At 38.3% G+C, this 27,027-nt stretch overlaps 2 protein-coding genes across 4 annotated transcripts; one reads left to right on the top strand and one right to left on the bottom strand.

Annotated features, from left to right (window-relative positions):
• Positions 1 to 42: 42 nt before the first annotated feature.
• On the bottom strand, positions 43 to 21,970 carry lgsn (lengsin, lens protein with glutamine synthetase domain). Its single transcript, XM_039613345.1, has 5 exons — positions 20,682 to 21,970; positions 19,658 to 19,736; positions 3,275 to 3,959; positions 2,450 to 2,616; positions 43 to 2,358 (listed from the first exon to the last, which is right to left on the bottom strand). Exons 3-5 carry the CDS (start codon positions 3,915 to 3,917, stop codon positions 1,165 to 1,167), a joined length of 2,004 nt encoding a protein of 667 aa, XP_039469279.1. The 5' UTR covers positions 3,918 to 3,959; positions 19,658 to 19,736; positions 20,682 to 21,970; the 3' UTR covers positions 43 to 1,164.
• ptp4a1 (protein tyrosine phosphatase 4A1) lies at positions 20,059 to 27,027 on the top strand. 3 transcript variants are annotated; one of them, XR_004199544.2, is made up of 7 exons: positions 20,059 to 20,226; positions 21,980 to 22,676; positions 23,347 to 23,439; positions 23,814 to 23,944; positions 24,629 to 24,703; positions 24,880 to 24,968; positions 25,799 to 27,027. XR_004199544.2 is itself a non-coding variant. In XM_039613346.1 (6 exons), the coding sequence occupies exons 2-6, from the start codon at positions 22,572 to 22,574 to the stop codon at positions 25,914 to 25,916; spliced, it is 522 nt and encodes a 173-aa protein (XP_039469280.1). In that variant the 5' UTR covers positions 20,064 to 20,226; positions 21,983 to 22,571; the 3' UTR covers positions 25,917 to 27,027. The 3 variants fall into 3 exon arrangements, 2 of the variants coding, with proteins under 2 accessions (XP_039469280.1, XP_031597195.1); XM_039613346.1 differs by lacking the exon at positions 24,880 to 24,968 and having other exon boundaries at positions 20,064 to 20,226; positions 21,983 to 22,676; XM_031741335.2 differs by lacking the exon at positions 24,880 to 24,968 and having other exon boundaries at positions 20,064 to 20,226.

Below are 27,027 nucleotides of genomic sequence, written 5' to 3'. Positions count from 1 at the left end.
AGCTATAGGTAGCTATGTTTGATGATGATGTCATAACTTTGCAAGACAATGATGAGTGGTGGCTTTTAATTAAGTCAAAAATTTAGCTGAGCAGCTGAGTTATACTGAGGCCACAGAAAAAAATAAGAAGTCTATCAAACTGCAGCCAAGATAGGGACCCCAAGAGGGTAACATGCTTATTACACACCAGAAAACTAAACTGTTGCAATTTTCTCAACTGCTTGGGCTCCACTCCTAAATAATAGCTGAATTTGTCAAAACAATCTAAAATTCTTCATTACTTTTTGGTTCTTATGCACAAAATAAAGCATTTCTAATTCTTCTTTTGCAAATGTTTTAGCACAGATGGGCAAAGGACTCTGCTTGTTGCATATGTCTTTGTCATTAAAACATATTATCAGTTGATATTTTAACTCTCTAAAATATACTTTAATTTCTTGTGTAATGTTTGTCACATGTCAAAGATTCATTATCTTTACAAAATCAAAATCTCTCTAATCTGTCTATGCACAATAAATTTTGAATATGTATGTTGTAAAGCATATTTTTAAAGCCTGAGCACTGGTGGATCAAAATAAATCTATAACACAACATTAACATGGAGGAACTGCTCATACAAACATTTTGTAGCCTGTGAAATATGCAGGGCAGAGAGGATGTGTGGCAGTAAGTAAAGGGAAGGATGTAGCATGCACAGTAGCTCTTCTTGTGTTACCTTGTAAGAGGACATCAGGTGGGAGGTCAGAGAAAATCTGTGACCAAATGGACAATGACTCAGCCCTTCTGTGCTATTGCTAACACTGTAGCATTCTATTGCAGATAATAGGCCTGTTTTGGTTTGATACTACTGGTATGGATAATGTACATGCACATTGAAGTAATGTGTCAGTTTTCTGGTTAAAAACCATTGTCCAGAACAGTGTTTTGCCGTGTGCATACAACAACAAAATAGCTCAACAAAAAAATAGCACAATACTGCTTTTTATTTGGGGGGTTTAATGCCTTTATTTTGAAGTAATATCTTCTAAAATATCTACAGTGTGTCTAATAATAATGTATCAACATTGTATAAAATAAAATTGTGTACATTCAAGCAGCTGCTTCACATGCTTTTAGTTGTTTGGCAGGAGAAAGTGTGTTTTGTATAAAGTAAATTCTGGGTTTCTATATGAAATACTCAAAGCACTTGTTCCTCTCATCATTCATTTCCTGGGTCTCAATCTCAAACTTCTTCATGGCGATGAAATACTGAATAAACGGCTCTCCAAGGGCACTGCGGATGACATGATCCTCCCCCAGCGCCTCCAGAGCATCATCAAGCTTTACTGGAATGGTGAACTCCCTCTGTTGGCTAGGGGCTTTGTTAAGACTGCTTTCAACATTGAGGTTTCTTCTGATACCATCCAGTCCTGCAGCCACTGTAGCTGCAAGAACAATGTAAGGGTTGGCCATGGCTGAGCCCAGCTTGTTGTCAATGTGTGTCTCCCTCCCACCGTGACACTTTATGTTGAAGGAACTGCTGTTATCATTGCTGCCACAAGTGGCATACAGCAACCGCTTGGGATCTTTGATGGTTTTGGCAATGTGACTTCTGCAACCCAGGCCGGGTGACATCAAACAGCTCAGGGCAGCAGAGTGGGTCAGGAGGCCTGCCAACCATTTTCTACCAATCTCAGACACCTCGCCTGCTTTCTCTCCACTGTGGAAGAGACTGCGTCGCCCATTAGCATCCCACAGGCTATGAGAGAGCACCCCAGCATTGTATAGACCATCGTCAGTAAAAAAGCTGGCAATGTAGCTGTGTTTGCGAGCCATTTCTTTGATGCCGGTGCGGAAGGTGAAGGCGCTGTCAGCGGCAGCAATCCCAAACTCTGGCCTCAGGTTGATCTCCATCTGCCCAGGGCCACTTGCAGAAGCGATGCTGTCTATGTCAGCCCCCATGCAGTACATGCTGTCCACCAGCTGCTGGAAGAAAGGCAGGTCATGGTTGCTGAGCAGTGTTGTGGCAGGGAACAGGAGTGTCTTTGGTCCAATCCGGTCCGGCGCTCCTAGTACACAACATTCATAGGTGAAGGATGAGTGCAGGGAGAAACCCAGGCTTTGGAGCTGACCGAGAAGCTGCTTGGCAATGAGGCGAGGTGAAGTGCGAAGGGGGCTTCCGGTCACGGTGCATGGGTCGCAGATGACCCGTGCTGTTTGTTCAGCCCAGGGTAGGACCCTAAAAGTCGAAAGGTCAGGGATCAGAAGGACATCACTACTGAAGTTGGCAGTGTTTGCATGGTCCACTTCATTGCTTTGTGGGCTCAGGGTTAGCTCCAAATAGCTTCTTGGCATTGGTACCCCATATACTGCTTTCTCCTGTGAGTGAAACATATGCATTAAAGCACTTCTCACCTTTCGTTAGAAGGTATAGATAGCTAGCTAGATAGATAGATAATCTGTGCATTACATGGAAGAAGCGAACAGGTACTGTCTTGGACCTTGACACCCCATGGAGGTCAGTGGCTTCAAAGCGGACGAAGTTGATATTGTCGCGTGCTATTTGTTGTTTAATTTGCTCCATGGCTGCAATGAACCTCTGGTTCCCAGAGATCTCAATAGTGTCTTTTCCGTTATCTGTGGGAAAAACTTTGAAATATTAGCAAAAACATTTGAGAATCTTCCATTTTAAATACAAAGTGTCACACTTTTGAGAGAAAAAAAACACAGTTGTTTTTTAAGTCAGAGATCTTCAAGTTCAAGTAGCATCATCAGGACCTCCCTAGACAAGCCACTATTATCTGGTTTAAGATAGTTTCAAAACAGTGACAGTTTTGAAACATATTACAGCATAAAATGTCTCACTGTTAGTCACTGAATGTAATACAATGAGCAGAGAAAACCAAATCTCACCAAAAAAATCCTTAAGCTAGACCTCATATATCTACTGTTGTTCCAGATTGGTTTAAATGTAGAGTAATGAGTGTTTATTATAACACTAATTTGATTATTTCGATTAAATTACTTTTAAGAAGGTTTTAAATGAGGTGAATTTTCCAAAATATTGACAAGAAAGTAAAGAAAACAAAAAAAAAGTGTCCATTTTTTATATTCAAGACAATGAGAAATATTCAGTATTCAGCTTTTATGAGCCAGTAATTTCTAATCATTTTCCATGAGCAGAAAGGTATCATTCCAAGTCTAATTATTTGCCAAATGTATACTTTTTCAACATAAAATATTTCTCCCTTTCTATCAAGAACAACTTAACTTAATCTAATCAAACTTCACCAACCTGTATGAGAACCTCCAGTCTCTCCCCAGGAGCCACCACTCGCATATGTGTGGGTCCTGAGTTCAGGCTGCCTATTTGTGTTGGCACTGAACCTGAACGAGCTGGATGAATCCATGGTGGAGGGCAGCTGAATAGATGTGCTACCTCTGGATCTGGGCCCCCTTCTGGAAGCATCAGAGTGTGGTTTGAAGGTGCTGAACGCCCTGTGAGAGTTTCCATCATCCTGCCGTCCGTCCGTCCCTCCACCACTAGTGCTGCTTCCGTGGAGATATGTGTAGGGACTCCCTGGTTTCCCCTCATGTCTTTCCCGGATACTGAGCAGGGGACTGACCCTCAGGATGGTCTTCAGCTCTTCCATGGTCTGCCTTGGAACACCCATTTTACCATAGGACAACCTGGTTTGACATGATGCCTCTGTGGTCCAGTCATCCCCAGCGTCAGCTTCATCCACAGAGGGATCATCAACTTGCTCTGGGGGCTGGTGAGGCAGAGGGCCAATGGAGATAACTGTGGGAGTGTTGGGAGTTACTGGGGTACTGACGGGACCGTGGACGATGGATGGGCCACCTCCTCTGCTGTTCCTATCCACCGGAGGCACATACTTTCCAGTCACCCTGACTCCTTTCTTGCTGCCTAGACTCATCCCGGTGCCATCTATTTGGTCGTTGCTTCTATTTTGGCCTTCCTGGAAAACAAACAATGGCTCTGTCACAAGAATGGTAAGAGAAGGTCAAGTTATGCATGAAAATGATTACCAAGAAGTGTAAGCAATCAAATCTGAAATCATATTGAATGAAAAAAGACTTCTAAATTAAAAATACAATACTCCATGTATTAAAAAAAGTGAAGTAATATATATGAAAACCCTGCAAATGGACGTTGCTCAATTAAATTCAAATCCAAAATGTAAATGTCAAGTTGTTACCTTGAAATCTTCAGAGTCATTCATTTCGTTTTTTGTACTCATGTACTGGGATTTGGATATTGATAGCCCCCCCTGTGAAAGAGCTTCACTCGCACATTAATTTTTATAGACAATTGGTACAATGATGACGGATTAGAAAATTCTTTCTGTCCCACAAACAGCCACGGGAATCCGGCTGGAAACTGGCATCAGCCGGCCACTGGTGGACACTGAAGCACTGCTGCTTTGAGCTCATTGGTTGTTTCCGAGAACAATTCAGTGGAGCTTTTGTGTCACCGCAGAGTAAAACTACAGAGCTCAGCAGTTCTGTGTGTGTTTCCAGAAAGATATGGGAGCAAAAGTATTTATTCCACACAGTTATAAAGAGCAGACAATAGCAGCTGATATTGACAGTCTAAGCATTTAAGAACTGCTACAGGGCAGCGTGACATCAGCAACATAATTTTCTTAAGCACTCAATCATAAATGGTGCACTTTCTAATGTGTTTTATATTTAAATGTGGTGCCACAACCTCTAAGTGTACTATTAAAACAATTCTAAAAGTAAAACTAAATTATAATTTTCTTTATTTTTATTTTAAAATAAAGAAATATTTCTTTCTTTTTTATTTATTAGCAAAAACAAAACAAAAAAACAAAAAGAAAGAAGTTACAGAAATTAAACCGTAAGGCTAAATCATTACAGCCATTAATTTCAACTTACTAAAGCAGATAAAACATGTGGATCAGTTGGCTACTACCCATTCTGGGAATTTTCAGTGAATCTTCAATCTTTCTTATTTTCAATCCCACCTTTTAAGCCAAAAATCTTGTCTTTAAACTGCTCAAAAATGTTAAACTTTATACCACTTTATGTCTATATCAAGTACCACCTACTGCATGTGATACACTTGTTACTGCTGGAACAGCCAAGTCAAGGGATGTGTTACATATATTTAATTTATAACTTTATGGAAATATGACCAAAAACATCATGATGAGTATGTCAACCTTTTTTATGCAGCTGTTTTTTATCCTTCCAGTATAAGTTAACTTATCATTTCAAACAGCGGGTAGTTAAAACTGCGCCAGTATTAAGTATTTTTATTTTTTGTCATTTACATTTACATTATTATTTTATAACAGTAAAAAGTTCATGTGGAATCTGAAATAAAAAAAATTTAGCAATGTATTTTTTAGCTCTTTGGCAACAGCAGGAAGGAAAAACTCCCTTTTAACAGGAAAAAACCTCCGGCAGAACCCGGCTCAGGGAGGGGCGGGGCCATCTGCTGCGACTGTTTGGGGTGAGAGAAGGAAGACAGGGCAAAAGACATTAATAACAAGTATGATTCGATGCAGAGAGGTCTATTAACACACAGTGAGTGAGAAAAGTGACTGAAGAAGAAATACTCAATGCATCATGGGAGTCCCCCAGCAGCCTACATCTATTGCAGCATAACTAAGGGAGGATTCAGGGTCACCTGGTCCAGCCCTAACTATATGCTTTAGCAAAAAGGAAAGTTTTAAGCCTAATCTTAAAAGTAGAGAGTGTCTGTCTCCGAATCCAAACTGGAAGCTGGTTCCACAGAAGAGGGGCTGAAAACTGAAGGCTCTCCTCCCATTCTACTTTTAAATACTCTAGGAACAACAAGTAGGCCTGCAGTGCGAGAGCGAAGTGCTCTAATAGGGTGATATGGTACTACAAGGTCATTAAGATAAGATGGGGCCTGATTATTTAAGACCTTGTATGTGAGGAGCAGGATTTTGAATTCAATTCTGGATTTAACAGGAAGCCAATGAAGGGAAGCCAAAACAGGAGAAATCTGCTCTCTCTTTCTAGTCCCTGTCAGGACTCTTGCTGCAGCATTTTGGATTAACTGAAGGCTTTTCAGGGAGTTTTTAGGACATCCTGATAATAAAGAATTACAGTAGTCCAGCCTGGAAGTAATAAATGCATGAACTAGTTTTTCAGCGTCACTAAGAGACAGGATATTTCTAACTTTAGAGATGTTGCGCAAATGGAAGAAAGCAGTCTTACATATTTGTTTAATATGTGCATTGAAGGACATGTCCTGGTCAAAAATGACTCCAAGGTTCCTCACAGCATTACTGGAGGCCAAGGTAATGCCATCCAGAGTAAGAATCTGCTTAGATACCATATTTCTAAGATTTTCAGGGCCGAGTACAATAACCTCAGTTTTATCTGAATTAAGAAGCAGAAAGTTAGCGGCCATCCAGGTCTTTATGTCTTTAAGACATTCCTGCAGTTTAATTCATTGGTGTGTGTTACCTGGCTTCATGGTTAAATAAAGTTGGGTGTCATCAGCATAGCAGTGAAAATGTATGCTATGTCTTCTGATGATGCTGCCTATGGGAAGCAATTTTAAGGTAAACAGAATTGGTCCTAGCATTGAACCCTGTGGACTACCCATAATTAACCTTTTTGTGTGAAGAGGACTCTCCATTTATATCAACAAATTAGATAGATATGATACAAACCACTGTAGAGCAGTACTTGTAATACCTACAGCATGCTCTGATCACTGTAATAGGATATTGTGGTCAACAGTATCGAATGCTGCACTGAGGTCTAGTGGTAGGACAAGCATAGAGATGTGTTCACTGTCAGAGGCTATTGCTACCATTAATTATGCTAATAGTTAAAAAACACAAATTTGATTTAAACAATCTACATTAATTTAGATAATTCATGTCTGTTACTTTTTTCAATAATCTTTATGACAATTCATTTTAAAACTTAAGGTATGTTTGAGTGCAATATGTATTTTACCACAAAATATTGATGAACGGGTGACTTGATGATACCTTAATCAATGCTGGGCTATGATGAAGTCATCATGATCAGGATTTTTTAAACTGTTTTTCTATTTTTTGTTACCTGTTTAAAACAATGTTAGCCAGGGTTCACTGTGACACATCACAATGTAGTATAATGATTAGAAGTGGAACTTTGCAATCAAATCAAAGCCTATAATGTTAAACACAAACAGACACACATATTTCCAGGGTTAGAACCTTCCATTATTCTTACCATACTAATAAGCCAATTTCTTTTAAAAGTCTGAAAGGTTGTATAAGTAGATTGAAAAATGTATGATGGAAAATATTTTTACAATTAAAATGATACAACAGCACATATAAATATACTGCTGGAGTCATGAATGACCCTATTCAATGACTTAAAGGCTAGAAAGGTTCAGTTTTTTTACAAGAAACTTCCCAACAATTTCAAAGGACAAAAATATGTAATTTGGTACTAATTAAAGAGAAAACATAAAGAGAAAATATGCATTTTCTTTCCCATGTAAATGTTATTATTTGCTTATTACTAACATTTTGATCCTTCATGTACATTATGTTTTTATGTTCTGAGAACTTGCTATATACTAACTAACTGCTGTCAGCTTCCAGTTTATTCAAGTAATTAACGGGAATCCATATCATGTAATAGTTAATCAGTCTTTTAATTTACTTGCTGAAAAATAAGTCAAAACTAAAGTTACCTAAAATAAGCTATATACTATGAGGGTAAATCAATAATAAATTACTTTTTAACCAATTTCATAAACCACCTTAAAAGAAGGTTTGTTCAGTATATGTTTAGTGGGGATTATTGTACCTGTTGTAGTTATTCAGTTGTTCTGGTGCTCCTCTTACTCGATTCTGATGACTCAGAATTAGATCCTGATGACTTAAGAATTACTCATCAAATAGTATGACTCAGTGGCTCTACAGATCAGCTTCACATCCTCTCAGCATTAAGTTTAATGCGCTGGTTAATGATCTGGCTCTTGTTCTTAAACAGGGAATTTATAAAAGATTAAGAAATAACTACTTTGATCAAAGCTTTTGTACAGATGCAAATCAAGAGTAAAGCAAAAAGAGAAGAAAATCATGTGATTTACGTCTATGCAGACAGATTAAACTTTACCTGCACTGTAAAATGTAATATTGTGTTTAATTAAAAATATTAAATAGGCTGAACTCAATTTTTATCAATTTGTTATTAGAACTCAATTTAAATAAGTTACCAGTACTTTTTATGCAAAAACGCTGATAAACTCCATTTATTTGAGTTGTCTTAACTTAGAAAAACTAAGTAAGCTGGAAGTTTTGCTTCTCAGGGCGGAAGGATGAAAGATGTGTTTTGAAAATGCCGCGTCACTACCGTCCTCCTCCCTCCCGGATCAGTCCGCATGTTCACGGTGCATTTTTTATGGAATATGTTGAGCAAACCTGGAGAAGCGTCAGCTCAAGATATTATTGTTGTCATTGCTGTGGATCTTTACCTGATACACTGACTTGGTGAGTAAATGTTTACTCTTATTCAAACTGATTTTGTGACTTCTCTACGGAAGCGTAGAGCTGCCACCCGGGCAAAAGAAAAATAGAAGTATATCACGTTATAACGTGAAAACTTTATTGTTCTAACAAGATACTTTTCATGTTTGTACAATATACTATCATGTTTGTACAATATACTTTTCACGTTTGAACAACATAATATCACGTTATTACAATATACATAATTATCACGTTCGTACAATATAATCATCACGTTCGTACAATATAAATATTATATTGTACGAACGTGATAATTATATTGTACGAACAATAAAGTTATCACGTTATTACAATATACATAATTATCACGTTCGTACAATATAAATATTATATTGTACGAACGTAAAAAAAAATACCATTAGAATAACATTTTTTATTGTAAGAACGTAAAACGTCTTGCGTTCGGAAACCCAAATCTATGGTAGGTGTGGAGAGCGCATGCTCTTCAGAACTGGCACTTAACTTTCAATACCCTGCTTTCAACATGGACATAAACACTGATAGCCCACTTCTGAGATTTCTTCGGAATCGTGGTGTACCTGAGGACTGTCTCATACGAATGCTACAAGAACGCGTAAGTGCTCTCTTGAGGGGGAAATTTGTTAAACTCGCTTTTTACGAAGTTACAGCGTCTAAAAATGTGACATATTGCTAAGTTAGCAACCACAGCGGTTTTCGCTTCTCTCGCTTTGACTGCGTAAGGACGTAACGGTAGGCTGCATTGGTGTGGATCTATATGGAATCGAGAATGTAAAACAAATTAACCCGCTGTATAAAACTGGGTCGTTGTTATGACCACAGTTATTAAATGTTACTAATTGCAGATTCCAGGTTTCTTAAATATATCACTATATTATGTGATGCACAATGTTTCCTTGTTTATCTAAAAACAAATGAATTAAACTGTGTTTATATTGATATTTGGCTTCAATTTTAAAACCAATGAGTTCAACCCTTTGTGCACTGTGCAAATGAAAGATACGTGAATACTAATTTACTTTTTCAAATGTTGTATATACTGTAATATTTCTATTAATGACATGTTAGGGAATCTGATTAATGTTGCTGGCATAGAGAGAGAAAAAGAATAAATGCTAAATATTGATGGCTGCCACTAAAATAATAACAGACAATTACACAAACACATGTGAAATGTACATACATTTTTTTAGTGAGGTACCTCATGTGGTGTGGCAGCAGGTATACCTTGTACTTCTGTATGGTAATAAATATCTCTGTTATTACAGATTGATGCCACAGTGATTGATTTCATGGATGACAAGACCCTGTCTGGTTACATCCCAACATATGGTGATCGAATAGCTGCCAGACGGTTCTGCTTGGAAAACAGTGGTGCAAGTACTAAGGAATCAAGAAAAACTCATTGCTCGAGAAATTGAAGGAAAAGATGGGAATCAATGAAAATGAGAAGAAACCTGATCATGAGGAGGCATTTGTTTCTAAGAGAAAAGAACATATGCAAAAAACAACAGATGGGCTGAGAAAAGACTCGAAAAATTGAGTTAGGGTGGATCCATGAAGGTAAGCAAGTGAGAAAGCGCAGAGGAGGAGGAACAAGGACCTTTGATGTGCCCAAAGACTCCAAAAAGCTGACATATTACAGTATGCTAAAGATCTTTTCTTTCCAAGTGGAAAAAGCAAATTTGGAAGATGGGAGGTGTTCAGTCATGACATATTAGACTATCAGGAAGAGGCTGTATTTGATGAAGATGTCACAGTTGGAGAACTCTACTCAGCACTTAAAATGGGAATATTGAGATTTTACTTGTGCACAAGAAGATTTTCCAATGATGAAGATGATGAAGAAGTTTATGATAGAGGAAAACACATGTAAACAATGTTACACAACTGACTGACTCACATCAAGGAGATGAAGAAGCTTTCCACACTGTTGTGATCTCATCATCAGAATCTAGGAATGCTGATGAAGATGTATTATTAGACACATCTGAGGTAATGATTGGACCCTACCTTGGAGAGCCTCTGCCTTGTCAACTTGATGACACTGTAATAGATGAACCATTCCTGCAGTTTGAGGAAGATGATCTGGTCATCACATCCATTACACTTCCTCCAACAAACACAGCAGTCAGTAGTCCAGATACATCTATAAGCAATGAAGCAATAAGCTCTGCAGGATCATATGATGTTGTCTGCATTACCATCAAACTTCACAGGGTTACTATTATGGAGGAGATGATCAGCCAGTTCAAAGATCCAGCACTCCTCATACACCCTCTAAAATACACCTACATTGATGAAAAAGGAGCTGATGCAGACGGTGTATCAAGAGATGTGTATGCTGCATTTTGGTCAGAGTTTGTGGACAACACAGCTGAAGGAGAGGAGTTCAGAGTGCCATCACTGTCACCTAAATGGCAGGAAGAAGAGTGGAAATCCATGGGTAGAATTTTACTGAAGGGATTTCAAGACCATGGATATTTCCTTGTCGCCTTGCTCCTGTTTTCACAGTGGCACTCATCTTCGTGAGAGAATCAAGTATCAGATGATCTGCTGTTTGAAAGTCTTCTCTTTTACCTAAGTCAATCAGATAGGGATCTGATAACAAGGGCTCTAAAGAAGATCTTTCAGATGAAGACAGGGATGAAGTGCTGGATCTCATGGATCGCCTGGATGTATCAGTGCTTCCAACCAAAGAGAACTTAAAAGGCCTTCTTCTGAAAGTCGCACACAAACAATTAATCCAAAACCAGCATATGCCGCAGAGAAAATGTCCTTAGTTGCAAGCCACTTCCTAAAAGAAGCTTTTCAAAGCCCACAAGATGTCCTACAAATGTATGAAGATAAAAAGCCAACAACGAGAAAGCTTTTGAAGTTGCTTACTGCCTCTCCACCACTCAAGCAGAGAAGCAGAGCTTCAGATTTCTGCACCAGTACATCAGAGGACTTGACGATACAGGACTGAGAAGGATGTTCAGGTTTCTTACTGGGTCAGATGTCATCTGTGTTGACAAGGTTGAGGTACTGTTCACGCCTGTGGATGGACTGGCACGACGACCTGTGGCACACACATGCGGCCCTCTTCTGGAACTACCATGGACATACACGTCCTACCCAGAACTACGAAATGAACTGGACAATGTTTTGGCTGCTAAAAGCTCTTATGAGTTCAGCATAGCTTGATTAAAGTCCATCATGTTTAAACCAAATAATGAAAGGTTTGCAATAACAATGAGGGGCTATGAAGCTATAAAGTTTGGTTAAACCCACAAACAGGGGTGTTCCCTGTTTGTGGGTTTAACCAAACTTTATAGCTGTATAAAAAAAAAGAGCTTAGATTTCAGGGAAGTGTTTTATTAGTAACCCCCCAAAAAACTTTTTTTTTTCATATTTGAATTTATTTTCAAAAATTGTGGATAACATCAATTGGTTTCCACCATGAAAAATGTAAATTTCAGTTTAAGTTTTCATACTTAAAAGTTTTACTAGTTTAAATGTTAACTAATTATGTTTAATAAGTTCATATGGTTACCAGCAAGAGGTGAACTATGCTTATTATTAGTTCTTATCATGTGTCAAGGTCCTTTTCCACAGGTCTGTGGTACAGTTTTGTAGGATACAAGATGTCTGCTAGAGGGGATGTTTTGTTTAGTAATAATTCAAAAGATTTAATATTAATTATTTTCAGGTATCTTTTTTTTTTTTTACCTTTCCACCAGTCATTTGTTTAGAACATATTTTAAGGAATAACTTTGGAAGGCAGTGTGTTTGATGCAATAGTTGACTGGGATAAAAGACAGAAAATTGGCACATAAGTTAAGTTTTGTAGTGTTTATCAAGAGTCCGTGTTTTCTTCTCCTTGAACACAAATAAAAGGGAGGTTAACATCTAACAGTGTTTGTTAATTATTACATAATGCAGAATTTTTATATTTGCCAGTTTACAAGAAACTGTTCGTGGGTGAATAACAGTTGCACAATGTTTTCAGTAAAATTGAAAACAATATTTCATGAATGAGAATGTATAGGATCAGCAGTTTAAAAATGTTTTTTCAACAGTCTTAAAACAGAAATCAGATATAATAGAAATTCAGTTAAAAAATAATTGGAAATGCCAAAAGGTTGAGATTATTCAATGCATCGCGTCTTTCTGCTGATTTATTTTAAAACATTTTATGTATTCAAGCATTTACTTCAATGTTCTCATTAATAAACAGGTGTCAAATGTTTTCTTTAGATGGGAAGCAAACACCTGTTTTTTGCATAAATGTCTCAGTCAAAATATTAAAAAAGAAATGCAATACTAATACAAGGACCTGCTTTAATTTTGATTCTTCACTGGAGTACACAGATTTGGTTAAATATATTTAGACATGCTTGCTTGCTACTATCTTGAACCAAAAATCCAAACAAAATAATAATGATTGTCTTTTCTATTGTTTATTGCACAAATAAAACATTGTACCAAAAAATATGTGCGTAAAAGTCCCAAACCCAATTATATTAAGGTTTATAAGTCCTTCAGTATATAGGCTCTCAGGAAGAGATACAGTTCAATGGATTCATCTGCTGTGCTTGGTGGAAGTAAGAAGTTCTCTGACATTATAAGGCAACACAAGCTGAAAACGGTTTCATCACAGGTATAAGGTCCTCTCTGTTGGCATTCTTGCTTACAAGCATCCACTGCCTCCCGAGAAACCTCTTTCAGATGATCCTGTCCTCCAAAGAGATGAGGGATGGTGTACATGAGAATCGGACGTCCACTTGGAGCAACTGCATTTCTGCTTCTGCGTATTATGTGGGTGTTCCACATATGTGCAACTTGCTGCAGCTCTTCCTATTAAATATTAAAAATTAAAAAATCTCATATCAGTAAAAGAACACATTTCTCTTGGCTCAACATGTTACCCAAAAGCACCACACAGTGACAGTCAGAAAAACAGAGTTTATCAAAAATACTCAACAAGAATAACAGTGATAGACACGTGATACTGTGGAAAATTTAAAGTTATTAAACGTGAATTGTTTTAGACAGTGTGATTTTATGTTTCTGGTCAGTGAAATATGCATTTTTTCATATCCTGAACACAGTGATAATAGGGATGGTGCATGATGGGTGTTAAAGCAAACTTTTATTCTCTCTCCGTGTCTCTCTTTCTCTCTAACACACACACACACACACACACACACACACACACACACACACACATGACTCATTAAAAGAATATAAACATGGTTACATACCTCGATGACGTTCAGGCACGTAAACAATATGAGCTGCTTGTCCAAAAACATCCAGAAAAGCAGTCATGGTCTTTTAGTTCCTGGAGACGATTTATCCAGTGCTGAGCATGATGTCGTCTCAGAAAGGCCCACCAGCCTTCAATACGCTGATTGTGATTGCTGGATCCAGTAATAAAACAGTTTCTGACGTTCGGATCCATAGTCCATCGCAAGAATCGTTGCATCTCGGCCATTATGACATTTTCTGTTCCCAAATCAGAGCGAATCCTAGCAGGTGTTCCCATCCTCTTTTCAACTTCTGCTATGAAATATCCAGCAATGACTTTGGGATCATTGTTTGTTGAATAGGCATGAAGCCAAATCATAACTCTCGAAAAGCCATCAATAGCTCCATTTATACAGATTCCAAAAGGCTTGAGTTTGTCATAGGAGTCAACATGCCACATGAAATTTGGTCCAGGATTTACATACGTGCGTCGCATTAGGCGATTTCTGCGTCGTTGCTCAACACCGTAAGGGTCAAGATATTTCAGTAAATGTCTCACAGTACTCTGCGTGACAACATAACCTGCCTGAATGCAGTTCAGGTGGTGTAGTTTGTATCCATGGAGCCTCCCGTGTCCCTCCAGTTGATCAATAAGAAATCCTGCCACCTCAATCGGATCGGACTCGTTCTTTCTCCTGTACAGTCCCATGCGTTTTAGGTTTCTTCTAAGTGTCCGCATGCTTATCACAATACTGTCCAAACTGCTCAGTAACAGCAAAATCTCCCATGCCTCAATCCAAGCATAAAATAGAACTTAATTAATTCCAATAAACGTGCCATTTTCTCGCACTCTGATCTGTACTGTCACCACTTCACTATGTTTTACGGCAATATATCATGCTCGAACAATAAAAGATATGTTATAACGTGAAAACTTTATCACGTTAAGTACAATATAATATTTATATTGTATGCGAGCGTGATAATATATATATTGTAATAACGTGATAACTTTATTGTTCGTACAATATAATTATCACGTTAGTACAATATAATATTTATATTGTACGAACGTGATGATTATATTGTACGAACGTGATAATTATGTATATTGTAATAACGTGATATTATGTTGTTCAAACGTGAAAAGTATATTGTACAAACATGATAGTATATTGTACAAACATGAAAAGTATCTTGTTAGAACAATAAAGTTTTCACGTTATAACGTGATATACTTCTATTTTTCTTTTGCCCGGGTGGCAGCTCTACGCTTCCGTACTTCTCTTAGTTTAGCACCAGGTTTAAAATCTTGCTAGCTAGTTAGTGTTAGCCTAGCGTTGCTGCTGCCGCTGGGCTCGTCTTACTTAAAAATTAACACCACAGCCTTAAAAACCTTACATAAAACTATGTGGTGAAATTTTCTGTTGATTGTTTGAAATAAATAAGTGAGATAAGAGCCCAGACAAAATTCTTCGGGAGGTGCAGCCGTTAGGGGTGGGTGTGGGGGGTGGATAAGAGCTCTCCGAAAACGTGGAAGCACTAAGGCAAATATGTGATATTTTGATAAATTAAGTAGGTATTTGAGCATTACACAGCTACATTGTCGCCTGAAAATATCTTAAAAGGTTATTTTGTGACCCAGAAAGGGTAGTCTGGGGAAAAGGAGGATCGCATTTGTCGGCCACGGTTGTCGAACCTGTGCGTGCTTGTAAGCGCGCAATGGCGGAGGAGCGCGGCTAAAAACTTACAAATTACTTTTTCTGGGTCACAAAATAAACTTTTAAGATATTTTCAGGCGAGAATGTAGCTGTGTAAATTTCAAATATCTGCTCGATTTATCAAGACATCACATATTTGCAAAAATGCTCCGCCGTTTTTCGAGACGCGTCTTTTTTTTTTTTTTTTCATGCTTTGTGGCAGCTTTAGAACATCTGTGGCATCTATTAATGTCAAATCTAGCCTTTATTTAACAACATAAGCAAACTCTATGTTACAATGATTGCACAGCCATTAAGGATCAAATCAGTTTCTGAAAAATGTTCTGTTTTTTTCTCCCTCTGCTGGCTTCTTACTGTCTTTGAGGCTTGGGACCAGCACTCCTGTTGTTGGACAGAAAGACATCAACTCAGTGGTAAGTATTTTGGTTTTCCAATATATTAGCAACTGTCAGTGACATTTATATTAATCAGGCTGAACTTTAATCATACTTTAGATCAGCCTGTTTTACTTATTGTTTTATTTGTGGTTTGGTTTGGGGAAGTTGTTTCTTTACTGATCTTTTCCTGTCTTCTGTTATTAGACTTGAGATATGACTGCACTATGCTGTTGCTGGTGACCACAGTTAATTCTACAAGACATGCTGTGTAAGTAAACAAACAACAACAGTTTGGTCTGCATTTCTTGAAAGATCACATCCCCAAACTTAGTTTAGAGGGTCTACACTGTATATAGTGAAGTGTGCAAGTTTTCTAACAGCAAAATCTGTTTTGTGCCCAAAATCATTTTGCACATCATTAGAATGAAAGTTATTGGTAAATGGCCTGTATTTATATAGCGCTTTTCTGGTCCCTAAGGACCCCAAAGCGCTTTTACATATCCAGTCATTCACCCATTCATACACACATTCACACACTGGTGATGGCAAGCTACGTTGTAGCCACAGCCACCCTGGGGCGCACTGACAGAGGGGAGGCCATGTTTGCATAGCCCTTTTTAAAATGATGCTTTCATGACATTATTGTGTGTTGGGTGGTGGTCAGGGTTATCCAGACTGACAATTTGGGACATTGAATGTCACCTCTCCGGTGGGGAGGGAGCCTGAGATTGTCTAAATTGGAGTCTGTTCTATACCAAATGCAGAAAAAATGTTTTAAGAAAGCAATTAAGTTCATGTTCCAAAAATATGATTGTTTGCTTGCAGGACAACAGGAGAGATGAGTCCTCCGTCACAGATGGTGTGGTCAGTGAAGATGGTCGCCTGCAGGTTCAAGCTCATTGCATCTCCAACCCACATCCACTGCCACTGTACTTAAGGGAAGTTAAAGACTTTCTTCTGCACTTACATTTGGATCACCTCGATCCATGACAGTCATTCAGGCAGTAATGCCTGGACTGGAAACAAGCATCCTTAAAATAATACAACATTCCAGCTCATGTGTTGGAATGGAAAACAAATGTGTTGTTTAAATTAGAGACTGCACTTGTGACAGAACAACAAATATTTTATTTTGATTATATAAGTAATGTAAGTACAAAACAAACTTGTGGTAGACCTAAACTTATTTTCAGAATAATTAAATCTGAGACTTTGTTTCATTGTAAGATTATAACAGTGATGGCAATATAATTGTTTGTTGTTCAGCAGAACAGTGTCCAGTATGTTGGCTGTTATACTTTGTTGTGTTTGAAAATAAAAGTTGGGCTGATTTTAACATCATTACAAAAATTGTTGTTAATTATTTTTAAAATATTGATGGTACCACAAATTGTTTTTTCATTTAGTTGAACTTAACATGTTTGTCAGTAGGTAAACAATTAGTATTGTACAGTCAGAAATATCAAGTTATTGTTAATACTGCAGACTTGCAGTATTATAGTAAAAAATTATGAAACTCGTTGCCTCAAAAAAACTAAGTAAAGCTTACTTAAGATGACTGTTAGGACAACTTACACATTAGTTGTCCTGACAGTCATCTTAAGTAAGCTTTTACTTTTTTTTTGAGGCAACGAATTCCCATAATTTTTTGAGTTCTGGGAACTAACAAGGCTGTACAGTGTACTCAAAATGAGTAAGTTGCCCTAACTTGGTCATCTTACGTAAACTTGATCCAATTTTTTTGAGTTCTGGGAACAAATGAGCTTGTACAGAGTACTCAAAGTAAATAAGTTGTCCTAACTTAGTCATTTTTAGCTAAGCTTTACTCAATTTTTTTGAGGCAACGAGTTTCCATAATTTTTTTGAGTTCTGGGAACTAATTAGATTTTACAGTGTGTGGACATTCAAAGACACCATCCAGTGAATACAAAGCAGATTTGATCATATGACAAGGTAGGACAGTGGTGAATCTACAATACATTTAATTCTCGATTTATTTTTCCTTGATAATTTTATTAAAAAAAAATGTGCTTCATATTTTTACACCGTTTTCAAATTTTTAAAGCAATAATATTATTATATTGAAATCCAAAAACTGTTTCCTAGTTGACTTTTCAGTGAAATCCAAAGTACTGTGATATGTGGAAAAAATGTAACCCATGAAAGTGAAAAAGAAGGCAACTCGATTTCTTTTAAGTTAGTGAAGACTTTTAACCCGTCACCCAAGACTCCTCTTTAGAGGTATCTCTTGGATGAGTGGTGAAACATCTTCACAAACTTAAAGAAGTCTAGTTGCCTTCTTTTCAAGTTCTTAAAACTACCACTGGATGACTAGAAATTCTACTCATAAAAATCTTAAATCTTAAAAAGAAGGTGACTGGACTACTTTTAAGTTTTTTGAAGACTTTTACCTCTCACCTAACAGGCTTCTTGAGGTCTAAACATATCCAACGTATCTATGATGAACCATATCAGCGAGAAAGGGCACCCCTGGTTGAGTCCAATGACCACAAGTTGAGTCTCAGCTATTGGTGGCAATGCAAAGCAATCACTATAGTTGTATGGAGTGTGAATAGACCAAGTATCCCATGCTCAAGAAGGACTTCCCACCAGGGCACTTTGAGGGATGTAGTCGAATACCTTCTCCGTGTTGGCCATTATAACGTATTGGTTATGTTTTCAGCAGCGGCTGTTTCTTTGCACGTTGCACTCCCACAGGATCTCAGCTATTGTGGGTTTTTTTTTTTTTTACGAATTCTTGCTGAGTATTCCATTGGATTTGGGAACTTTTAACCCATGCTTGTCCTAGATGTTCCTGTAGACCAGGGGTGGGCAATCTCAGTCCACGAGGGCCGGTGTCCCTGCAGGTTTTATTTCTCACCTTAGGTCAACACACCTGAATCACATGATTAGTTCGTTACCAGGCCTCTGGAGAAATTCAAGACATGTTGAGGAGCTAATTTAGCCATTTAAATCAGCTGTGTTGGTTCGAGAACACATCTAAAACCTGCAGGGACACCGGCCCTCGTGGACTGAGATTGCCCACCCCTGCTGTAGACTATCACATGGATTTAACTTAACAGAACATTTAATACAGCTGCCATAAGGCAAGAGGCAGACATCCATCCACACTCATATTCATTTCTACGGACAATTTAGAATCCACAGTTAACCTAACCCCTCTGACTGCATGTCCCGAGATTGTGGGAGGAAAAAACAAGAGTACCCAATGAGAACCTACACAGACACGGGTAGAACATGCAAACTCCATACAAAAAGGCCCTGGCCAGATGTTGGATTGAAATCCAAGACCTTTTTGCTGTGAAGAAACAGTGCTATCCACGGTCCCACCTTGCTGCCCCTTTTCTATCTAAGATTTATAAAGAGTCAAACTACGATGAACACATCGTGAGCTACTCAGGGTTCAATATCTTGCCTAGTATCTGGAATAGTAGCAGACTGGAGGAGCCAGAGATCAAACCAACAACCTTTCCATTAGTACATGTAGTTCTACCACCCTGTAAATATGACGGTTGATTTGAACCCAGGACCTTCTTATTGTGAGCCAAAAGTGCTAACCACTGCACCATGGTGTTATCCCATCCCAAGCTTTAAAACTCAGAAATTAATTTTGGAATTTTCCTTTCCATTTCAAGTTATGAAATTTATCTACACAAAGGTCTGTTCACATTAAGTCAAAAGAACCACACATGTATAATTATATGGTGTCGTGATTTCGGGCATCCTCTGTCCTTGTGTATTTTCTGGAAGTAAAGGACGACTTAGTCCACAGTCACCAACTGACCTTTGCAGCCTGGAGACAGGGAGATGTCTGGACATAACACTACACATTTTCAGGGTGGGGTTTCACGAGACCAGTCAAGCTAAAGGCAAAAGGAAAGAAATACAAAGAGTTAAGGAAGTTCGGTTTAGCTTCAAAATAAAGCTCTGTAAACGAGTGAATGGGAGCATGATGCATGAGCATCCATCAAGACATTTACACATTGGGACCTTTTAAACATTTCATTATTTAAGATTTTGAATATTTTTGTTTGTATGCTCACATAGTGTATATTGCTACAAAAGTATACATTTAATTCAGCTACCAGAAACCTTTAGTAAAAACCGAAAATGTGGTGTATATTTAATACTGAACAGTGTTTTATAGTGAAAGTCCTGACAGGAAATTACGTTGTATCTCGGGCTCTCGCGCGCTCTCTCTCTCTAGCTCTTTCCCGGCAGATCAGGAGACTTCGGCTCCGCTCGGAGAAACAGCACAGGATTTTATGGTGGAAAACCGTTTCATAGTTTTACCTTTTTCTAGGGACCGGCTGTATGATTAAGCTACAATCTTCAATGAGTAAGCATATCCCAGTAAGTAACCTGTTTTTCGTGGCTGCCATTTTGTTTCTCGGTTTCGTCTCCTAGGCTCCTCTTGTAAATCAGTACGTTACGGTGAACTGTTACCAGCTGGCCTTCACGTTGCTTCGATGAAATCACGGCCTGCTCGATAAAAACCCAGTTTAACATTTCCACAATGCCATTGCCTAACGTTGCCTCTTTCATTTAACTATAACGAAAATTCACAGAACATGGATTTGGCCCTGTTATTTGAGTGCAATCTTAGAGCTGCATGATAATCGTCACGATTAGGAAGCGGCTGACGGATGCGCAGCTCGGGCTGGTCCCGGCTCTTCACTCGAAGTTTTTGCCGTCTAAAATCGATGCATATTTATTTGAAATAAATGAAACACGTAAATGACGTGTTATTAGTGGTTTGCGAGACTGGCTACCTGCCCAGTGTCTGAGTCGGGAGTCTTTTTTGTCACCTCAGAGCAACGTGCAGTCCGTCACAGCTCCCGACGGCGCCTATAGGCCTCTAATGTTATATGATGGCGCCCGGTCTATCCTCACACAAAGGACACTTTACAGCCTTGTAATGCAGTGCAGAGACATGCCTGCTATTTAAGCCACTTCTGCTTTGCTTCACGCCTCTCTTATCTTTACAAATCACTGTCTTTTTAGTTAGGCAGTGGCTTTTTAAGTGCTTGGTAATATTTCTAAGTAAATGCTGCTTTTCCGCCGGAAAATAGCAGATTAACAAAGCATGCTTGACCGGCTTAGATTTTACTATTTCTACAATAAGATGAAGAAAACCTTTCCAGTAAGTCAGCGCTCAGGTATCGAGCTTCTGTGAGGAGTAAAGGGCATAAGCATTAGGGAGGAAATGGCAGAGAAAGCATTTGTGAGTCAGATTTCTGACGATCATAACAGCGTGTATGTTAAAGCCCCGCTGAAGGCCCCACGGTGAGCTCAGCCTTCGAGCACAGATACGACCTGGATGTCAGAAATGACACGTTATATATTTTATTTCTGTTGTACAGCGGCAGCACTGCAGTGTGATTTTATGTAACATACTGGCAGGTACAGTCTGCTCTGCTGTGTTAATCATTGTGTTATCTGAAACACCACTTTCTCTGCATGGGAATCAAACCCCAGACACTCTGTTTGGAGATTAAAGACTCTAATGTTAATGTGGCTGATGACATACTTGAGTGTGAAACTTGGTATAATTAAAAAAAAAAAAAAAAAAAAAAGAGTAGCTGTGGGATTCGATTACTGTCATTACTCCCTAAATCTGTGTTTCTAGCCAGACTCTGTACTGTTGTCTGAAGGTAATTCTAAAATTCAAATGAGGAAATTTGTTTTATTCTTTTAAAAATGAATGGATCATGACTTTACTGGAAATCTCTCACTTGTTTCACGGCTGCTTTGAATCCAGGTCTATACTTTGTCCCTGTGCTTCCTCTATGATATAATCCCCTTGTCTTTTACTCTGATGGAGTGGTATGTTTGACTAGGGGCTTATGGATATGTGTTGGGGATTAGAGTTGTCACAATATCAGATTTTCCATTTCATGATTATTGTGCCTTAGGAAAAGAATGAGGGACAGTTTCCAAATAGAATGTGAGTAAAAACTGTTTCTCAGTAAAAGTTTGTCTTTTTTGCAAATTAATTGAACTACACTGAGAACAGTTGCCTGTGCTTTTTGTGTTCTTTAAAGGTATATTTAAAAAAATAAAAAAATAAGCTTTTCTTCCCTCCTGCCCCCTCTGTGTCTTGCAGCAGTTCTGTGGTGTTCTGGGTCACACATTTATGGAGTTTCTGAAGGGCAGTGGGGACTACTGCCAGGCTCAGCACGCTGCCTATGCAGACGAGTGAACAGCCAAACTCGCCATCGATCCAACGCACTTGAGCCACAGGAGGGACCCCGGAAAGTTGGCAGGACCGGGACTCCTCCCAGAACCAGCGATAACTCGGCCTGGATGGGGTAACTCCACCTGCTGCACACTGCCCTCGTCGGCTTCCGCCTGGCCAGAATCAAGGTGGAACCAGCCTTGGTTTTTTTTTTCTTCCTTTTCTTTTGTTTTATTCCAAAGGAGAGGGTTTGAGTTACTTTTCCAATTGTCCGCCCTTCTCGGCTGCCAACTTCCCAAATTTGCCTGTTACTGTTCTTTTTTGGGGTGTTTTGTTTTTATTTTATTTTGACACTTAGCCTTGCCAACCTCGAAGAAGACTGGAGGATTTTTTTCTTTCCGAGTTCCTCAAAACTTGTTGGACATTTGTTTGACATTCCCTCCGAGTTTAACTGTTTACATTAGTGTTTACTCTGTGGAAGACATTTTAGTTTTGTTATACATTTTTTCGCATTGTCACAATGGCTCGAATGAACAGACCAGCCCCTGTGGAGATTACCTACAAAAACATGCGGTTCCTCATTACCCACAATCCCACCAACGCCACCCTGAACAAGTTCATAGAGGTGAGCCAAATTGTGGTCAATTGTTTACATATAATATTACAGAGTGTATATTACTTGAAGCCCACATTGGAGAAGCATGTAACTGGTGATTACATGTTGAGAAATGTTTTGGAAACCACCACAGTTTAAATCTTTCCTGGAAATGTTTCAGCCAATGAAAGCAATGACTTCAGAATCGTTTTAGATTACAGGAATTGACGTATGTAGGTGTATTACTCTCTGTGTGCTTTAGAGGGTTGGGCAATTGGACAAAATTGGTCACTAAAATCAATTGATTCCTTTAATAATTGGCTTTTTTCACAAACTTGAAGAAATTGCACATTACAGAAGAGCTACCAGACAGTACCTCCTTCCTTTGAAAGGGAAATACACACAAGAACAGATTAGTAGCATATGCCAACCAGAGGCAGTGGGATGTCAGTAAAATAGCCATGGGCGAAGCTATCTAGCTTAATTTATTGACTCTTTAGTCGAGCGAATGATTTAAAAACTGATGATATGAGGAATATCACTAGCTGACATGAGCTAGTGTATGCACACATCAGCAAATTAATTTTCACTTCTTTTTGTTGGAATTTTAACGTGTCGTCCAACCTTAGTATCCTGAGGTAGCTTTAACAGTCTTGTTTGCCTCTTTTCCGCTGATAAATCCTGTGGCATGTGATTACAGGAGCTGAAAAAATATGGAGTCACCACGGTTGTGAGAGTTTGTGAGGCCACCTATGATGCCACCCTGGTGGTGAAAGAGGGAATCCAGGTTCTGGTGAGTTCACGCTTCTGACTTCATCATGACTCCTAATGTTTCAAACCAAAACAAATGTAGTTTTTTTCCATCACTCTGGGTTTTTTCCCCAGTATCCCAGGCTATTGTTTTGTTTTTTTTAATTCTGGTTTTTATTGTGTAACAGATTTACGTTTTGGGGTTGTTGTTTTTTTTGTTTTGTTTTGTTTTGTTTTTTCCCTCCCTCCAAGTGAAGGTTCAGATCCAACAGGAAGACAAGCTCCACAGGTGTCCTTGCTGCTGCAACAACATTTTTCTTTCCCTGCAGCTCGGCCTTCACACTCCTTTTGTTTTGGTTTCCAAGGAACGGAGGCCACTGACATCATTTCCTTTTTTCTTCTCTCTTCTTTCTGCAGGATTGGCCATTTGACGATGGAGCTCCTCCCTCCAACCAGATCGTGGATGATTGGCTGAACCTGCTGAAGCTGAAGTTCAGGGAGGAGCCCGGCTGCTGCATCGCTGTGCACTGTGTAGCAGGGCTGGGGAGGTAAGCAGTCACTGACACAAAGATTCAAGTTGTTATATTTTACGTATATCTGTTAGTGAAATGTGGCTCTTGCTTGTGTTTGTATTCTGATACAGAAGCAGTCGGTGCTAAAACAGTTATTTGATGATCCCTATTTTTTCATTGATTTTATATTGTACATAAGCTTTTATTTTAGGGGATTTTCTCTAACAAAGCAGTTTGAATCCATTAAATAATATTTTCCCCGTTATCTGACTTTTAAATGAATAATCCACCAATCCAAAGGATAACTGCAGAACTACAACCTGAGCTATCATAGTGAAAACTATCATAAAGGAATAACATCCTTGTTATCAGTTGTGGTTTGAAAAACAAACCAAGAAGATCTTAAGCAAAGACGCAGTCATTTGCATTTTCTTTGATCCTGCTGTACATGACTCACAGTATCACCCACATTTTGTCCCAAGTGTGTGCTTCCTTAGTACAGACAACCTGCCAGGTCCTGTCTCTGTCCTGTTTGCTTTAATCTGATCTATAAGAAAGCAATGCTCAAAAGAAGTCTTTGAAATCCCCAAAAATTCTACAGAAACCCATCAAATGAGGAGTGTTATATAAAGGTTTTTTTGTAATTGGAGCAAAACACTATTTTGCATGTTAGTTTTAACTAACATTCCTGGTACTGTCTGTTCCCTTTCTTTTTCACAGAGCTCCTGTTCTGGTGGCACTCGCTTTGATTGAATGTGGGATGAAGTATGAAGATGCTGTCCAGTTCATTCGACAGTAAGTAAAAATCATTTGGCAGGAAATGATTAAAGAAGCTACTTATTTTTTGATGAGTTGAGGTTTTTTATTATAAAGCCATTAAAACATCTGATAGTTAATTACATTTGTCAATGCTCTGTGGTGGACAGACTTTGGCATTAACTTTGAGAAAATCCTTGATTTTTGTCTTGCAGTAACCTGATACTGTGATACGTAAAGCAGGGAGGCCTGAGTCATATCTATAAATAGCGGAGATGTCAGAGAGTGAGATAAGGATGATTCAGTAGGTGTGCTTTAAAGTATGTGTCATCACTTGAAATATTTATGGAGCACTTGGCAGTCAGCTTCTTTTTTTTTTCCAAAGAGTAATCAATAAAATGAGGAAAAGCTCAGCAATTTGAGCATGTAATTGAAAATGTTTACATATTATTACTGTGGATAAAATCCTTTTTTTTTCTTTTTTTTTTCTTTTTTTTTTTCAGTAAAATCAACAGTTAATAATAGTACTTTAAAATAAACTTTTTTTAATTAATATCTCAACCTCAACAAGTCAAAGAACCTTTATCATGCTGGATGTAAAAATCATACATTTTGCCATGAATCTTCATATAAAACAGAGTTGGTTGATTATTTCTGTAAATGTGATAGTACAGCGCAGCCACTTTGCTCTTTTCCAACCCAGTATTTATGTTTGTATCAGAGTAGCTTGTGTTATTAAGAGGTACTGGTCCTTAATACAGCATTTTAATTCCCTTCCTCTTCCCTTTAACCAATCATCTGATTGGTTGCCCCTCACACACAGAAGGTTAGAACAGTTAGTGGGTGGAGCTTCTTTGCTTACAGTCCAAGCTCTGTGGCTGAGCTTTCCTCTCTAACATCAGATAAAGCCATCATAGAAAAGCCTGTAAGTAGGGTTCACAAAAGCTGAGCATTTGACTCACCAGGGGTTAGACTGGTTATATGCACACTGACATGAATTATTTAAACTTTGGGCATGTTTAAGATATTACAGTAGCCACGAAAGCAATGTATATTATTTTTTTTTGGGGGGGGTGCCTGTCCACTTTGCCGATCTGCAGTCATGAGCTAATTCATTTCTACTCTTGCTTTCAGGAAGCGCAGAGGAGCGTTCAACAGCAAGCAGCTGATCTACCTGGAGAAATATCGTCCAAAGATGCGCCTGCGTTTCAAAGATTCCAACGGCCATCGCAATAACTGCTGCATCCAATAGAGCCAAACATTGAGCCACGCCAACCCTTCCCCAACCTACCCTCCAACACAGAAGAGTTTAATTAAACCTTGCTAGCTTATAACCTGGCAGGCTTCCTTTTTCTTTTTTTTCTGTTTTTCTTCATTGTGTTGAAGTATTTTAATTTGGAAAACCATGCTTGGTAAATGAAATTTCCCCTTCCCTTTCTAGTTTCAAAATTAAATGTCAAAAAAAAATGAAAAAGAAGAGTTGTGTGAACCGAGTTTTTTCTTCATGTGCCCAGGAAAAAAAAAATAGGAAGAGTCGTGTATCATTGTAAGATGTTGGATTAACTGTTTTCTGCAAATGCATCCCAAAGATTTTGATTGGCCCGTGCTTTCATATCGCCTGAAAATGTGTTTAAAAAAAAAAAAAGAAAATAGGAAAAAGAAATGTTTTCTTGATGTGAACAATTATGTGTATCCTGTTCAATTTTAGGATTCAGTTTCAAGACTGACTAGAAAGAGGTATGCCTTTCTTCAAATCAGATGGATCATCCATAAATGCCTTACAATCGGAAGTGGAACAAAGGCAATCGGGCGGGAGTCGGCTCCTGTTGGCATTTGGAAAAGGTGTTTCATTTTTCTACTTGGAACAAAAAAAAAAAAACCTAAACTGTTGCCTTTGTCTTGTGCAGGAAGTCTTACACACACTTATGCCCTTTCAGTAACTATTTTTTATTATAAATGCTTAACTGTTGCAATATTTGTCAATTGAAAGTCTAGGAACTTTTTAGTCTTTATCAGACCTTCTGTTTACTTATTAACTGCCATGTTAAAATAAAAATGTGATCTTTTTCTTTTTTCCTTTTTTTTTTTTTTTTTTGGTTTATTTTTGTTTTGTTTGTGTGTGTGCGCTTCAAACTGGACTTCCAACATCTGCAATATTTTGTATGCCTTTTTATTTGATGTCCATAACTTAAGACTTGGATACTTGATGATTTTATGTATTTGAAAATGTGTACTATTATTATTATTATTATTAGGTTGGCTATTTATACTATCAATGGATGTGTGATTTAGTACAGTGAGCAACAAAGTTTTACCTGTTCACCAACTTGTGAGAGTACATTAAATGATACACTGAAAAAAGA

The sequence above is a fragment of the Oreochromis aureus genome, linkage group 6, assembly GCF_013358895.1.
Source record: "Oreochromis aureus strain Israel breed Guangdong linkage group 6, ZZ_aureus, whole genome shotgun sequence".
Lineage (NCBI taxonomy): Eukaryota > Metazoa > Chordata > Actinopteri > Cichliformes > Cichlidae > Oreochromis > Oreochromis aureus.
Note: the sequence above shows the minus strand (reverse complement) of the source record. Positions and strands in the feature narration are given on the sequence as shown.